At 37.7% G+C, this 16,448-nt stretch overlaps 1 protein-coding gene across 2 annotated transcripts in view; it reads left to right on the top strand.

Moving 5' to 3' along the window:
• The window catches only part of NUBPL (NUBP iron-sulfur cluster assembly factor, mitochondrial), a 201,883-nt gene extending 194,556 nt beyond the window's left edge, over nt 1–7,327 (top strand). For both annotated transcript variants that reach the window (XM_046655351.1, XM_046655350.1), the window contains 2 exons: nt 360–442; nt 7,075–7,327. In XM_046655351.1, coding sequence (XP_046511307.1) covers nt 360–442; nt 7,075–7,170 — 179 coding nt within the window. In that variant the 3' untranslated portion in view covers nt 7,171–7,327. The remainder of the gene's footprint in view (nt 1–359; nt 443–7,074) is intronic.
• The last annotated feature ends 9,121 nt before the right edge of the window (nt 7,328–16,448 follow it).

The raw sequence follows: 16,448 nt of genomic DNA, 5'->3' as shown, positions 1-16,448 counted from the left end.
TGTGTCTATATCAGATATTATAGGGAGAAATAATTTACAAATGTCTTCCAAGCCATTTCTTGCTGGAAGACCTCCAGCAAAGAATAAATCAGAGGCCTTATCCCTTCATTGACTGCCACATAGCTTTCATCTATGCATATGCAATCGCTGTGCTACCCTCAAATGGAATATTGTGCTCCTAATTTTCATTTGAAATTCCTTTTTTAGAGATTTAGCAATTTGAGGATAGTCATAACTCAAGTTGATTTGAATCAGTTTAGTTTATTAGATATTGTTTCTTTCTGAAGTTCAAATACCGAAATTCCAAATGCCTGTATAAACTTTTGTAGTGCTAATGGCTATCTGGTGGGCTCTTTTAGGAGATGTTCCTTTGCATCTGAATATAAGGGAAGCTTCAGATACAGGCCAGCCGATTGTGTTTTCACAGCCTGAAAGTGATGAGGTAAGTTATATTTGTAAATGTGTATTTTTATTTCTTTTTACAGAATATATACTTTTTGGTATATAGAAAGAAAGTTGAGAAGATCAAGTTTATCTGTTTGCAATGTGTATATTAAACAAAGATTAGTTAACTTATCCAAAGCATCTTTAAGTAACTATTTTATATGGTAGATATACCAGTGCTGGCTCTGATTTATCAACTGAACAAGTTCACCTACAAAGAATCATTACCCAGCCAGTTTTCTCATGAAGAACACAAACAATGAGAGTTTGTAAAGTTCTTATCTTGCTGGGTAGCAATATCTAACTGCCCAAGGTTATTATATTTCAGTATTAGAAGTTCAGCTGATTGTTGGGAGAAGGGAACCAATCTAAGAAAGTATTGAATTGGATGTAGGCAAATTGTATAATCCATTAGAGGTGGGATTTTCATTGCATTTATTTTAATAAATATGACTGGGGAGGTAAGGTGGCAAAACTAGTAGTGTGTTATTAGCCGACATCTTTGGGAATACAGTTGATAGACTTTCAAGGTTGCTAAAGCTTTACGACTTTAAGCATAAAGTCTTTTATTTTGCTCTTTTTAAATAGAAATAAAATTAATCATATATGTCTCTTCTTTCCTACGTAGCACTTGCTGTTAGAGTTAGAAACTAAGCCATCATCTGAGACGTCAGTTTTGGTGTAGTTTTTGTGCTCCTTTGCTGAACAGCCCCAATCAATCTTCTAATAGTTTTCCTTTTTTTCCCCCTTAGTTAATGGGTGTAACTTTACAGTACTGTTATTTAGTCCATTTGTAACCACTACCCCTTTCATTCTAGTTTGCTTCCTCTAATCTTGCGTGGACTGGACAATAAAAGAGCCAAGCTCGGTTAGAGCTGTGAGTAAAGTCAGAGTACGTCGACAGTTAGGAATCTTGGAGGAGTAGAGCAGGTTCATTTTGAGCTCTCTCTTCCAGGGGCCCAGAGGTTCTTTCGCGTTCTTAAGAGTCTGCACCTATGGCATAGGTGCTTGAGTTGCTGGGAGTATGATCTCTGAGTAAATATAGTGTAGCATTTATCATTGTTTTACTTTTCTCTACCTTTTAGGTATTAAATGTCAAAATTCCTTTTCAGTCTTGTCTTAGAAATTCTTCAGATAAGCAAAAAACATAATCCTTTATTACTCATGATTAAAGTCTGGCAATCCTAACCACCATAGCTGGACTTGACTTTATGCAGTGAATGAAAAGTTGTATGAAAATTGTTTTTTCTTAATTACACACTGTTAAATTCCTCCCAAGAATAAAGACACTCTATGCTGATTCCTTATGAGTAAGAATAATTACTTACTAGTTTATTTCAATTATGATTTTAGATTTTTTAATATTTTTTTCCCACCTGTCCATTATTGCTTTTTTTCTTTGAGATTCTCCAGAAGCAAGGAACATTTCAAGGAAGTTAAAGGAATGTCATATAAAGGAGAACATATAGCAACCGTCAAAAGATAATATAATTTTAAACTCTAAACAGCAGTGCTCGTGGAGTTTTGGGAGTGATATTCTTTTAATCTCATTTACATTTGTATAAACATTAGACCTATTTTACTGTTGCTAAGTGACATGTATGAGAATGTGAACAACTTAACCTTTTGTGGTTTGCGCTCGGATTGATTTGGTGCGGTCTCTGCAAAAATGGTGAGAATCTCACATACCACATCGTCAACCTTAAATATGAAGACTTCTGAACAGTTTTAAGATTTAGACATGGTCATGAAAAGGAAAAAAAATGGTGCTTTATATTTATTTTGTTTTCATAGATGTTATTATTTCCTACTCTTAGATTGCAGACGTTCATCATTATTAATCATCTTCCTAAGCATAATAGCAATTAAAGTAAGCGAGACGCTGTTAGGCATTTTGTTTACATAATTTCTATGCTCCCAACAACTTAATGCAAGATGTAAATAGTTCCCGTTTTGCACATGAAGAAACTGAGGTTCAAGAAATTAAATAATTTTCCTAGGGTTACACAACTAATAAATGATAAGATGTCATTAAAAGACAAGTCTGTTCCTTATTTACAGTAAGGAACTTGTCCAAGATAATACTAGAGGCCATGTCCACACCTGCTCTGACACCATAGTCCATACAATCTCTTGCCAACACAGTACCTGCTTGCCTTCAAAATTAACTACACGATTAGTTGAGCGTCTGTCTGTTGTGTATATTGAGGCTAGCTTTCAGTTCACCTGCTTTTCCTGTCACAGACATCTAGAGAAGAGAGTGAGCAAACTCTGCCCCTCAGGTCCCATTGGCATGCACAACAGCAGGGCCTAACATAGGGGATCTTAACCTGAGAATCCCCTGAAGTTATATCCAGATGTATGAATGTGTCTTTTTCTGGGGAATTGGACAACAGCTTTATCAGGTTTTCAAAGGGGTCTCTTTGTGGAAGGAAAAGCATAAATCTGTATCAGCTTGGGGTTTCATTACCAAGACTGCCACTTTCTAATAGTGACCTTAGGCAAATTCCCTGATGTCTCTGAACCTTTCTCTCCATCTGTAAATTGATGTCATAATGAGCAGGATTAAATGAGATGACGATGTGAAAATACTTTGAAAAATGCCAAGTAGAATACAACTGTGAGTATTTATTACCTTCTGAAATTTCCTATATGAGATGTAGTGGCACTAAATGTCTTTCCTCTTCCCTTTATCAAAAGGTTGAGTCTCTTTGTGCCCTTCTCCTTACATAGCATCAAGTAAATGTCACTCTTTGATGGCATTTAAAAATCAGAGTAGCAGAATTTGGATCATGAGGTGAGAGCAGAGCTCTCAGCTTCAACATTAAAGGTGTTAAGTCCTGCATGTGAGGAAGTTGTTCTTGAGTCGTGGAATCGGGATCTTCCTGGCTGTGCTTGTGATGAGCCTCCCCTCCTGATGACCCCCTTGCCTTTCCCTGTGAGCTCAAGTGGAGCTGTGGCCTCAGGAGCTGGTCCCAGCCCTGTCGACAGCTTCTCTTGTATTCATGGGAGCTTAATGCCCCTTCTGCATGCATGTCTTCGTCTAGAGAATGAAGGGGGTGTTTACTTGCCAACATGATAAACTTCTGCAAAAGTTAGTGGGACAGAACCTATAAAATTTTTTGTTAGTCATTAACTCCTTAGATTGACACTTTTTGTTGTTTGCTTTTAGGGGTCGACCTACAGGCAGAATCATTAATCAGTTCAAGTTGCATCTTTAGTTTTTTGTTTTTTCCAGTTTTTAGCTTTTTCTCACTCCACCTTCTCTTCTCCATCTTCCATCACTCCCTCCTCCCAACACCAGTTTCCAGGACTGTCATTCTCTACCCATAAAATCTTTTAAAATTAGGCATTAGGGATTTAATGCTCCCAGTCACGTTTAACTTTCAGAAGAGGCAAATACTGAAGAGACAGTGATTGTTTAAAGGTATGAATTGTGCCGAATGTGAGGCGTCGTAGGGAAAGTTGGGACGGATCACAGTCCCAGTTAAAACGCGCCAGCAAGCTGCTGCCTGCGTGGCCACTGGGCCAAACCTTTTGCACATGTGCACCCTTAGCAAAGGGGAGGAATGGAAACCCCAAATAGAAATAGGGCAAAATAGCCGGAGAATCCACCGGAGGAAAGGCAAGAAAGCAGACGCTCAGGACTTAGAACTCTTAAATTCAGTAGCTTTTCCTCATGTTTGTGTGATTATAATTGTTAATTCAACTCTGTCTACCTTTTGCTTTTGATTGAGTCCAGGACACAAATAATGGACCCATGATTGACTGATAATTTTGTGGTTTCATCCTTTTTATCAAAAATCTTAATATTGGCATACAGAAAAGTGTGCTATAAGATATTCCTGGTAAAGACTTTCAAATATAAGTGGAAACTTTATTATCTTTTAATTTCTAAATTATTACCTCATAGCCTTAATATGAAATGACTGTGTATGATAAATTCGAACTTCAAATCTTTAAAAACAAAGGAAAAAATCTCTCCATAAAACTTCTTGCACTTTCATTGCCGTCCATTTCCTTTTCCTTGTTAATGACAAAGCAGACAAGTAGGCTCCAGCTGTATTATCTGTGCCTCTAGATGGCCCAGGAAACGATCTTGAATAGGAGAGAGGGTTAGTCTGTGTAGAGTTGAGCTGATGAAAGAGGAGAGTATTCATAGTTTGAGAAATCCGAATCATAATTTTTACATGTGATGTGTGTGTGTTGCCTTTTTGCTAGTTATGGGCTAAACAAAAGGGAGACATTTAATTTACTTATCCCTCAGGTGGGAGAAGTGCCCAAAAGTTAATTTGTATGACCTTTTCACTGAAATTGCACATTACTTGAGGACACAATAATAATAATAGCAGCCACTAATATTTATTATTTACTTCTTTTGTGCCAGCACTTCACATACTTTATTCTTACTTAACACTCCCCCAAACCTTTTGAGGTAGGTACTATTAGTATAACCATTTTGCAGTTATGGAAACTGGGCCCAGAAGTGTTAAGTAACTTGCCAAAGGCCTCACAGCTGATAAGTAATAGAGCTAAGATTTTAAACCATGCCTGTCTGACTTCAGGGCCCCACTCTTCACCAGTGGGCTATTTTCCTTCCGTTTTATATCATTACATCCCACAGATTTCCCAAAACAATGCCTTGCACACAAGAAGAACGAAAACATATTTGTTGAAATGATACTTCATTGGCTGAAAAAATTCAATCTCAACAATTTTGTAGGAATTGAAACTGTTAAACTAAGCACTTTTAGTGGTTTCTCAGCAAATGACAATCTAACCATTGCTTTGAGTGTGATAGACTGAAAGTTTAAGCTTGGAAATAGTCCATTAAAAAGCAAAAGTTAAATGCAGCAAATTTGATTATTCTGCAGTCATTTAGTATTTTTGTGTAGTCTGATAGCTGTATGTCTCTAATTTAACACAAGAACTAAAAGATTATAGAATGATGACCTTGTCTCAGCTTTCCTTAGTGAACTTTAACTTTTCACCCCAAAATATTAGGCTTAAATACCTAGATAAGCTACTAGGAGATAAAAGGTATTTACAAAGATGGTGGGTGAAAATCAGCACATTAGATTTAAGAGAAATATTTCTTCATAAAGTACATGCTATTTCCATTTTTAAAGAAAAACTACTGTTTCTGTGAAGGACTGTAGAAGAGAGTGAAACCATTTTGAGACAAAGCGTTACGATTAGAATGACTTGTATTTTGGATTTACTGTTTAATATGTGATATAGTAGAAGGAGCTGGGCTTTGGGGTCAGGGGGACGCAGTTTGAGTGTCTTCCAGCCTGCGGACTCTGTGACCTTGAGCGAGTGACTCCCAGTTTCTTTGTCCACGTTGCATTGATGATGCTTGTTTTACAGAAGTGGCATTACTTAAAGTGCTTGGTGTCGTAGGTGCTCAATAAAGAAAGAGGGGCCTATAAATGATTTAAGAGCTGTTCTTTTTAAGAAAATGGACTCAAGTGAAATTTTAACACTTTTCTGGTAAAAGAAAGCTGGTAATAGTTCAGCTGTTAAGGCCCAAACATAGTTTTTCAAAATGAAGATGTGGGAAACACGCTTCAAGCACTTGGTCATGGCAGGGTAGGCAGACCTCAAACAGTCCTTTTCCCCTGCACAGTCGGGACTGGGCAGCCAGGCTCAACGCCCCTCCGTCTCCTACTAGCTGTAGGGCTTCAGACAACACTCTTCGCCTTTCTGGGGCTTGGTTTGTTCGTCTGTAAAGAGGGCATACTGACAGACTTTACCCCTTAGGGTAGCTGTGAGAAGAAGTGAAGTAATACTTGGCAAACCTTTAGAACTCAAGTAAATTTTAGCTGTTATCAGTAGTAGTAGTAGTAGTAGTATATGCACAACTCTAAGTGTATAAATGTATACAGTAGTGGTTTTAGAAAATCTTACTATTGTGTCTTACAATTACTTTTTATAGATGAGATAGGGGAAATAAGTAATATTTGCATTACAGTTGTTTAAAACTCTTAAAATGCAAATGTCATGACCGTTGTTCTGCCTGGCCCGTGCAGACGTTGGGTTAGCTGTGGCCCACTCGGAGGCTTGGGAGCTGCTCTTGGTGTCTGCTGCACTGGGGGTCCCAGAGATGAAGAGTCAACGACTGATCCCAGAAACTTGCGTGGTCCCCAGACTCCACCAGGTGAAGGAAGCTGTAGGTGTTCGGTGCTAGTGCTGGATGCCATTCTGAGAAGGAAGAAAATGCTTTTGAAAGAGAAACCATAGGGTGTTAATAAATAGTCCTCTTTAAAATGACTAGCAGCTCTTATGGTAAAGACGTTTTGGCAGTATCGAACTCAGGATATCAATTTGTCAGAAGAAGGTGTAGTTTTTCTACAGCTAGATTGGGCGCTAGTTTGCTGACATAGGAATTAGAGTTTGAAAAACTAGTTGCTGGTACTAAATATTTTTTCAGAAAGTCACCTTCCAAATCTCACATCTTCTCTGCCCTGCCTCACCTGCAATGTGCACAGCAGTCTTCTCACTGCTGAACTGCATCATCTCACTGAGCCTCCACTGTTAGATTCAGCGCACAGCTATGGCAAGCAGCACACGAGTCCTGTGATGTCTCCTGGGGAGAAATACAGAGCGAACGAGTCTTTTCTTTTCTAGGCCAAAGCTTATCTGAGGATTGCTGCAGAAGTGGTGAAAAGATTGCCCTCACCTCCAGACCATCCCCCAGCGTCCTGCAGTCTGCCTGAGGCTTGACAGGAGGAGACCTTTGGAGACAGCGGTGTGGTGTGAAGCCTACAGAGCAGAGAGCAATCATGGTTGTCTTCTTGTGTTTCTGAGGAAATAATGTCCTTTTCACATTTGATTTGCTGAGCAACAGCTCACAAATAAAATTTTTATATATCAATGCTAACTACTACATTTAGGAGCTTTTTTGAAAGTTGATGTGTACCAGCTCCACAGAACTGCATTTTATTTTATTGAAGTGCCCCTTGAGGAAGCTCGAGTTTCTCTTACCAGCCCAGCTGTAATTCAGGAGAGAACCGTGCTCTTTTTGCAGGACTACAGAGTTGGTCTTTTAAAGGATTTACTAAATTTGTGTGTGGATGTAAGTGTGACGTCTCTCCCTCAGGCGGTTTGGTCTGGGGTTAAATCCCACCTCTCTTGCTACCTTGGACACATTTGTTTTTCTCTTTTTTTTTGTTTTTGTTATCTATAATATGTATTTTTAGGGATATATTGCATAGGCAAAAAGTGTAGAAGGACAGTCAATGAAATGTTAATAATAGTATCTCTGACAGCTGTTATTTTTTCTCTGACAAAATGCTGAAAGGCGTGGAGAAGAAAGCAATAAAGAGAAATATGCAAGTTAAAGCGGAATATACTAGTTCAAGTCCCTTCACCATTGAGTGGCTGCTGAAGACCTGAGAAGTGGCTGGGTGGCATTGAAGAGTACTGTAAGCGTAGAATACACACAGGATTTTCAAAGACTTGGTACAAAAAAGAATGTAAAACATCTCAGTAACTTTTTTCATTAATGATTTTTTATAATGATTACATATTGAAATAATATTTTAGATTATTAAGTTAAATACATTATTAAAATTAATTTCACCTGCCTTTTACTTTTTATTTTTTTTTATGAGGAAGATTTGCCCTGAGCTAACATCCATTGCCAATCCTCCTCTTTTTTCACTTGAGGAAGATTAGCCCTGAGCTGACACCTATGCCAATCTTCCTCTGTTTTTTGTATGTGGGATACCTCCACAGCATGGCTGACGAGCGGAATAGGTCTGCACCTGGGATCTGAACCCATGAACCGGCGCTGCTGAAGTAGAGTACACAGAACTTTAACCACTTGGCCCTGGGGCTGGTCCCTGCTTTTTACTTTTTAAATGTGGCTACTAGAAAATTTTAAATTACCTATGTGGCTTACATCATATTTCTATTGGACACTACCTTTCTGGAGGAACATTGGATTCAAATCTTAAAATAGGCTTTGGCCCCTCATTTTCAGGGTAACGAATAAGCCAAAATTAACAACAAAACTAAAAAAGGAAGATATATGTGGCACAGACTGAGAGTCTGCTCTTTATATCGAGCTAAAGAATTGCATTTGCCGCTAGGGCTGGTCATGCAACTGGAAGTGTTGTGTGTGTGACCTCCAGGAAGTCTCCTTAAGTTGGAGGTGGCTTGCAAGTCTTTCTTCCCTCTCTCCTCTATTCTGTTGCCTGGAATGTGGATACAATGGCAGGTACTCTAGCAGCCGTCTTGGACAATGAGTTTGAAGATCACAACTTAGATATGACAGGGTAGTAAGCTAGAAAGATTCCTGACCTACTTCCACATTTCTTCTGCTTGAAAGAGAAATAACTTTCTGAGGTGTTTAAGCTAGTGTTATTTTGGGATTTTTCCATTGTATGTACTGATTGGAAACTGACCTCCGAGTTATTCTGGATGGATTCTATCAGCAAAAACAGCTTACCCTGCAGCTCCTACAAGTCCTTTGAGATTCTCAGGGACTCCTCTTCTGCCATCCTGAAACCTGCTTCAATCTCTTTAGGGATTAATTCTACTATCAGTAAGCTGTCCAGTGCAGGTCACAGCCAAATCTCTCAGGTCTCCTGTCTCTTGCTGGTCCTGGTGGCCATGCTGACCCAGATACATTCTTAATATTGATAAACCTTTACTTCATCTGGACCAGATTCTATCCTGGACTTAATGAATCTGAATCTCCAAGGGTGGGGCTTGGACATGTGTATTTTTAACAAGATCATAATGATTTTGATGATTCTGATTCTGATGGCATAATAATAATAGCTAATATTTATCAAGTGTTTTCTTGTGTCCCTATAGTTAATCTTCCATTCATATGAGTGAGGTACCATTGTTACCTCAGTTTTATAGACGAGGAAACTGAGGTATAGGAATGTTAAGTGTCTTGCTGAGGGTTACTATTCTAGCAGTGGTGGAGCTGGAATTTGAACTTGGGCAGTTGGATACTGGATCCCTCCTTTTGTACACCAAAGCACATTTGTTTGTTTCAAAAGAAGAATATGATATTCAGCATTTCCTCAAACTTGTTTGACCAAGAACTCCTTCCTCCCTGTTCCCCCCCCCCCCACCTGTTTTAGGAGCATTTTATGAAGTTCATGTTTCAAATAATACACTTTGAAAACACATATCTTGTCTAGTTGAGGCTCAGAGAGATTCAAGGGCTTCCCAAGGTCAGGTAGCAAGATAGTTGTAAAGCTGCAATTACTAAGAGTCATTAGTTAATCCTTAGTTATAAGGAAGTGGTCTATGACCTTTGGCAAATGCTTTGATGTCCTTTGCTCTGTAGTTAAGCAGGCAGAAAATCAGGCAAAGAGTTACATGTCGTCATAAATGTGTTTTCACACACTTGTGTGCACATAAAAAACTGTCCATGAATGTGTGTAGCAGCTTTATTTGTAACAGCCAGAAACAACCCAGAGTTTTTGAATGGGTGAATGGTTAAACAAACTGGTATATCCATACCATGGAATACTACTTAGCAATAAAAAAGAATGAGCTATAGATACATGCAAGAACCTGGGTGAATTCTGGAGAATTATTCTGAATGAGAAGGCCAATTCCAAAAGGTTATGTGCCGTATGATTCCATTTATATAACATTCTTAAAATGACAAAACTATAGAAATGGAGAACAGATTAGTAATTTCCAGGGATTCTGGGGAAGGGAATTGTGTGTGGCTATAAAAGGAGAACATAAGGGATCCTTGGTATGGTGGAAATGTTCTATTTCATGAGTGTATTGATGTCAGTATCTTGGTTGCGATATTGTGTTATAGTTTTGCAAGATGTTACTGTTGGAGAAAATTGAATAAAGGGCACAATGGAATCTCTGTATTGCTTCTTACAACTGCATGTGAATCTACAAGTACCTCAAAATAAAAATAAAAGCTTAATTCAGTAAAACAGACATTTGCTGCTGTGTCTGAACTGAAATTTCGTGGACCAAATTATCCATACTAATTAAAATCATGAAGAAAAGTATTTGTGGACACACGGTAATCATCCTTCATCACTCTGAGAAGGAAGTGGTGACTTTAAGTTATAGATACATATTTGTGTTTTTATTGTCTTTTGGGGAGGAGGCCAATATGTATAATCATTGAGTACTTCTAAATACCAAAAAGCAAGTGCTTGAACCAAGTTTAACTTCACCTGGAAAAAGAATGATTTAAATAAGCTCCAGAGGCAAAGTTGCATGCCATAATTTAGTACATCTCATGGAGAAATGGGCAAGATACTCTTTACTCATAAATGCATGACTTGGAGAAGACCCACATATGTAATCACCTGCTCCCTTCTCCTTTTCCTCACCTACTAGTCTCTGCACATGCTTCCAGAAAAGCCACTGAAAAGGTGTTTGGAGTAAATACGCAGGTTCAGAAGTGGAGGAAGGGAAAGTAGCTGTAAGAGCAAGAATGAAGCTTATTCTAAAATTTTGCCTATGGTAGCCTTTGCTAAGCTTCAAAGAGCTGACTTCAAAGATAGACCATCAAGCACAGCTCATCTGCTGGTTGTTAGGGGTAATATTTGTTCTGTATTCTTTACATTGTCATAGAGTGCAGAGAATTTCCATTCCACTCTCCAGGAGGGAAAGGCAAGCTCCCTCCCTCACTCCATTCCAGGGAAGGAGGAGTGACTCATCTTGTGGGTAAATCTCTTCCCATCCATGTTTCTTGATTTCAGCCAGTTCCAGAGCTTTCTGAGGCAGGCTAGAATGGTCTGCCTACCTAAGTTGTCCATCTCTGCCTCGAATCTGAGTGGGCAAGTCCACCTAATTTAGCAATAGGGTACTTGGTAGCCCATTGTGGTCACATATCCTCTAATCTAGCTTTTTGTCGGTAATAAAGCTAATTTTTTTTTCTTTTACCATATCTGAGTTCTGTGTCTCTCAGTTCCAAAGAGGGAAAGAATCCCCCCACCACACTCCAGGAAAACACAAAATGTCTTTCTAGAATCCTAGAAAGTTGGAACTGAAGAGTTTATTAGAGTTCAGGTAGTTCCACCACTCCATTTGAAGCACCTTGAGTAAAAAGTATGTTCACCAATGGCCAGAAGCTTTTTTGGTGGGGGTTGTGGGGGAAAATTATTATGAAGTATACTACATATACAGTAAAGCACAGAAGACATAAGTAAACAGTCAAATATGTACAAAGTGAACCCCCGTCTAACTGCCAACCAGGTTAGGAAGTAGAACACTGCCAGCGTCCCAGAAGCCCCTGTATTTTCCTTCGCAATCACTAATCTCTCCTTCTCTTACAAAGTTAACCACATAGTGATGTTTTAACATCTAAGCCTGTACCCATAAACATTATGGTTTTGCTTATTTTTTGAAATTTATATTAAATATAATTATACAGTATTTGACTCTATATCAGTTACATTTATTTTGCTCTATATTGGCTGCTTTTGCTCCATATTATGTTTCTGAGACCTGTGTCTATTGTTGAATGTAGCTGTGATTTGTTCATGTTCTTTGCTGTAGAATATTCCATTGTTTGAATATACACAACTTACCCATTGCATTGTAGATGGATTTCTGGATTGGCTCAGTGTTTTACTATTACAATTAATGCTGCTCTGAACATTCTTGTACATATTTTCTTGGTGTTCATGTGCTTGAATTTCTGGGTTATTTCTGGGAGTGGGATTACTGGTAGTTGTTTAGTGGTATCTCATTGTGGCTTTAACTTGCATTTCCCTGATTACAATTGAAGCTGAGCACCTTGACATACATTTATTGGTTAGTTATATTTCCTTTTTTGTGTAGTGCCCAGTCAGATCTCTTGCCCATTTTTCTATTGTGTTGTCGGAGTGCTTTATAAATTCTTGATATGAACCCTTGTCAGTTCTAGATGTTACGGATATCTTTCCCACTCTGACTTCTCTTTCACTCTCTTAAGGGAGTCTTGATAAACAAATGATTTTAATTTTAATGTATTCAAATTTATCATTCTTTTCCTTTACGATTATTGATTTTTGTGCAGTACCCTAAGGTCATGAAGATACTATCCTGCATTAACTTGTAGAAGTTATTGAATTGTTTTGCCTTTTTCATTTAGTTCTACAATCCACCTGGAATTGTTTTTTGGTTAGTAGGTGAGGCAGGCTTTGTTTCATTTTTTTCCCCTTGTGGGTGTCTAATTGTCACAGTACCACTGAGACTGTCTTCCTCCACTATTCTGCAGTACCACCTTTGTTGTAAATTAAATGGGTCTGTTTCTATGGGTCTGTTTCTGGACTTTCTATTCTATTCCATTGGTTTATATGTTGGTCTTTGCGCCAATAACTCCCTATCTTGTTTATCATCACTTTGTTGTTCTTCGAGAATGTTTTGGCTATTCTTGATTTTTTTGCATTTCCATATAAATTTTAGGGCCAGCTTATGAAGTTCAAAACAACCACAAACTACTGGAGAGTTTCAGTTTTACTCAGATGGAGAAGACTAGAAAGAGCATCATACCCACTCTTACAAGAAAAAAATGTATGATCTAAAATATCATAGCTTTTCTTAAACCCATGAGAGAACCTAAGTTACAGTGCAACCAAGTAGGCTGAAATGTAAGGAAAGATAGACCCCTCCAAGGAGAGATGGGATGCAAGCATTTCCTTACCTTTGGCAGAACACGGAAGAAGGAGATGTTAAGCTCCCTACAAACAGGTAAGAAAAATCCAGTGAAAATTTTTAATAAATTGCTGAAAGTTGAGTGTGGGATAACAGGAGAATCTAGAACCACTTGAAGCTGCTAAAAGAAGGGGAGTTTGCACTCACAGGCTTTTCTCTGTGGATCTCACTGGGTACCTAAGAGAAGAATTGAGCATGGGGCAGGGGACTGGAGAAAGAAAGCCTTCCTTAGTGGCACAGGCCTGGAGAAGGAGAGCAGCTGCTGCTTTGAGAAAAACACAAAGCCCTGCCTGACCCTCCTTCCCTGCGGAACAAGCACCATAAGCCATTGAGAGAGAGTAGCAAACCTTGTTGTCCTCAGATGAAGGTTCATTATGACTGCAGGAGAGGAAATGGAAAAACTCTCTATTCCTGGGTGAGGACAGGAAGCCATCCTGGCCCTAGGCCATAAAGATATCCTGTCACTAGAAGATGGGTGGGATCACTGAGAAAGCCCAATTACCAAGATAGACCATATTCTGGGCCATAAAACCTATATCAACACATTTAAAATAACTGAAATTATATAAAATATGTTCTCTTACCATAACAGAATTAAATGGAACTCAATAACAAAAAGATATGTGGAAACTCCCAAATATTTGGAAATAAAACAAAACAATTCTAATTTACCCGTGAGTCAAAGAGGAAGGAACAAAAGAAATTATAAAATATTTTGACTTAATGGAAGTGAAAACAAAACATATAGAAATGTGTGGGATGCACCTAACATAACACTTAAAGGCAAATTTATAGCAATAAATGCTTATATTAGAAAAGAAGAATGAAATAATCTTCCTCATTAAGAATCTAGAGATAGGGGCCAGTCCCATGGCCGAGTGGTTAAGTTCGTGTGCTCTGCTTCGGAGGCCCAGGGTTTTGCCAGTTCGAATCCTGGACACGGACATGGCGCTGCTCCTCAAGCCATGCTGAGATGGCATCCCACATGCCACAACTAGAAGAACCCACAACTAAAAATACACAACTATGTACTGGGGGGATTTGGGAGAAGTAGGAAAAATAAAATCTTAAAAAAAAAAAGAATCTAGAGATAGAGATAGAAGAGCAGATTAAACCCAAAGCAAACAAAAGAAAGAAGAAATGAATGAAATTGAGAAGAAAAGCAATAGAGAAAATCAGTGAAACCAAAAGCTGGTGTTTTGAAAAAGTGAACAAAATTGACAAACCTCTAGCCAGACACATTAAGAAGAGAGAGAGAGAGAGAAAGAAGACATACATTACCAGTATCAGGAACGAAAGAGAGGATATCACTAAGATCCTACAGACATTAAAAGTACAATGGGAACTATTACAACAACTTTAGCCCATGAAATTGACAACTTAGATGACAGACAAATTCTTTGAAAAACAGTAACTGCTGAAGCTCACTTAAGAAGAAATGGATAACCTGAATAGTTGTGAATCACTTAAAGACATATAATGTGTAGTTAAGAATCAGCGAAGTAAACTCCAGCCCCAGACGCCATCACTGGCACAATCTACCCAACATTTAAGGAAGGAATAATTCCAGTTCTACACAGACTCTTCCAGAAAATAAAAGAGGAGGGAGTACTTTCCAACTCATTATTTGAAGCTAGCATTATCCTGATATCCAAACCAGACAAAGACAGCACACGGAAACTGCACACAAATATTCCTCATGAACATAGATACAAAAATCCTCAGCAAAATATTTAATTGAATCCAGGATTATATAAAAGGATAATACATTATGACCAAGAGGTCATTATCCTGGGAATGCACAGTTGGTTCAACATTTAAAAATCAACGTAAACAGTGAATTAGAGAAGAAACAGACTAAAGAAGAAAAACCATACGTTTATCTCAATAGATGCAGAAAAAACATGACAAAATCAGCATTTATGGTAAAAATTCTCATCAAATTAGGAATAAAAAACAACTTTTTCAATCTGATAAAAGGCATCTACAAAAACTCTACAGCTAACATCATAACTAGTGGTAAAAGACACTGCTTTCCTCATGGGAACAAGGCTATGTTGTCCAAACTCACTGCTTTTATTCATATCATACTGGAGGTCTTATCAGTGCAACTGAAAAAGAAACAAAAGTATACAGATTGGAAAGGAATTATAAAACTGTCTCCAATCACAGACAGCATGATTATCTATGGAGAAAATCCCCCAAAATATACAAAAAAGTAACTAGAACTAATGTGTGAATTTAGCAGAGTTGCAGTGTGCAAGGTCAATATACAGAAATGAATTTTATTTCTGTATATTAGCAACTAATGACTGGAAATTGAAAAAGTACAAGTTATAATAGCACAAAAAACATGAATATTTAAATATAAATCTAATAAAATATATGCAAGATCTCTTATGCAGGCAAATACAAAAAACTAATGAAAGGAAAACATAAATGGTGAGAGATACTATGTTCGTGGTTTGGAAGACTCAATATTGTTAAAATATCTATTCTCCCCAGATTGATCTATATCCAATGCAATCCCAATCAAAATCCCAGGAGACTCTTGTTGAAACTGACAACTTGATTCTAAAATGTATATGGAAATAGAGTGTCTAGAATAGCCAAAACAGTTTTGAAAAAGATTAAACTTACACTACCTGATTTCAAGACTTATTAGAAAGCTACAGTGATCAAGACAGTGTGGTACTGGTGTAAAGATAGATGTATAGATCCATTGAACAAAACAGAAAGTTCAGAAATAGGCATAGATAGATATGATCATTTGATTTTCAAAAAAGGTGCCAAGGCAATTCAATGAGAAATAGATCATCTTTACAGCAGTTGTGCTCTAATGATTAGCAATCGTTTTGCAAAGAAATGAACATCACTTTATACCTTACGCATCTACAAAAATTAAATCAAAATGGATCTTATACCTAAATGCAAAATTTAAAACTGTGAAACTTGTGGAAAGAAAACATTGGAGAAAATCTTTGTGATCTTGAGTTGGGCAAAGATTTCTTAAATAGGACACAGAAAATCACTATAAAACTATAAAAGAAAAAGTCGATAAATTGTACTTCATCAAAATTAAAACAGCTGTTTGCAAAACACAGTTAAGAAAATGAAAAGGCAATTTACAGACTGGGAGAGAACATGTCTGATAAGAATTTGTATCTAAACTATGTAAAGAACACTTACAACCCGTTAATAAGAAAACAAAGAACTCAGTTTTAAAATGGGCAAAGGATTTGACTAAAAACTTCACCAAAGAAGAGGTACCATTGAAAAATAACATGAAAATCTTCAACATCTTTAGTCATTAGGGAAATGCCAAAAAAAAACCCCACAACAATATACCGCTACAC

This window comes from Equus quagga, chromosome 2 (genome assembly GCF_021613505.1).
Source record: "Equus quagga isolate Etosha38 chromosome 2, UCLA_HA_Equagga_1.0, whole genome shotgun sequence".
Classification (NCBI taxonomy): Eukaryota; Metazoa; Chordata; class Mammalia; order Perissodactyla; family Equidae; genus Equus; species Equus quagga.
This window is presented reverse-complemented; position numbering and strand designations above follow the sequence as displayed.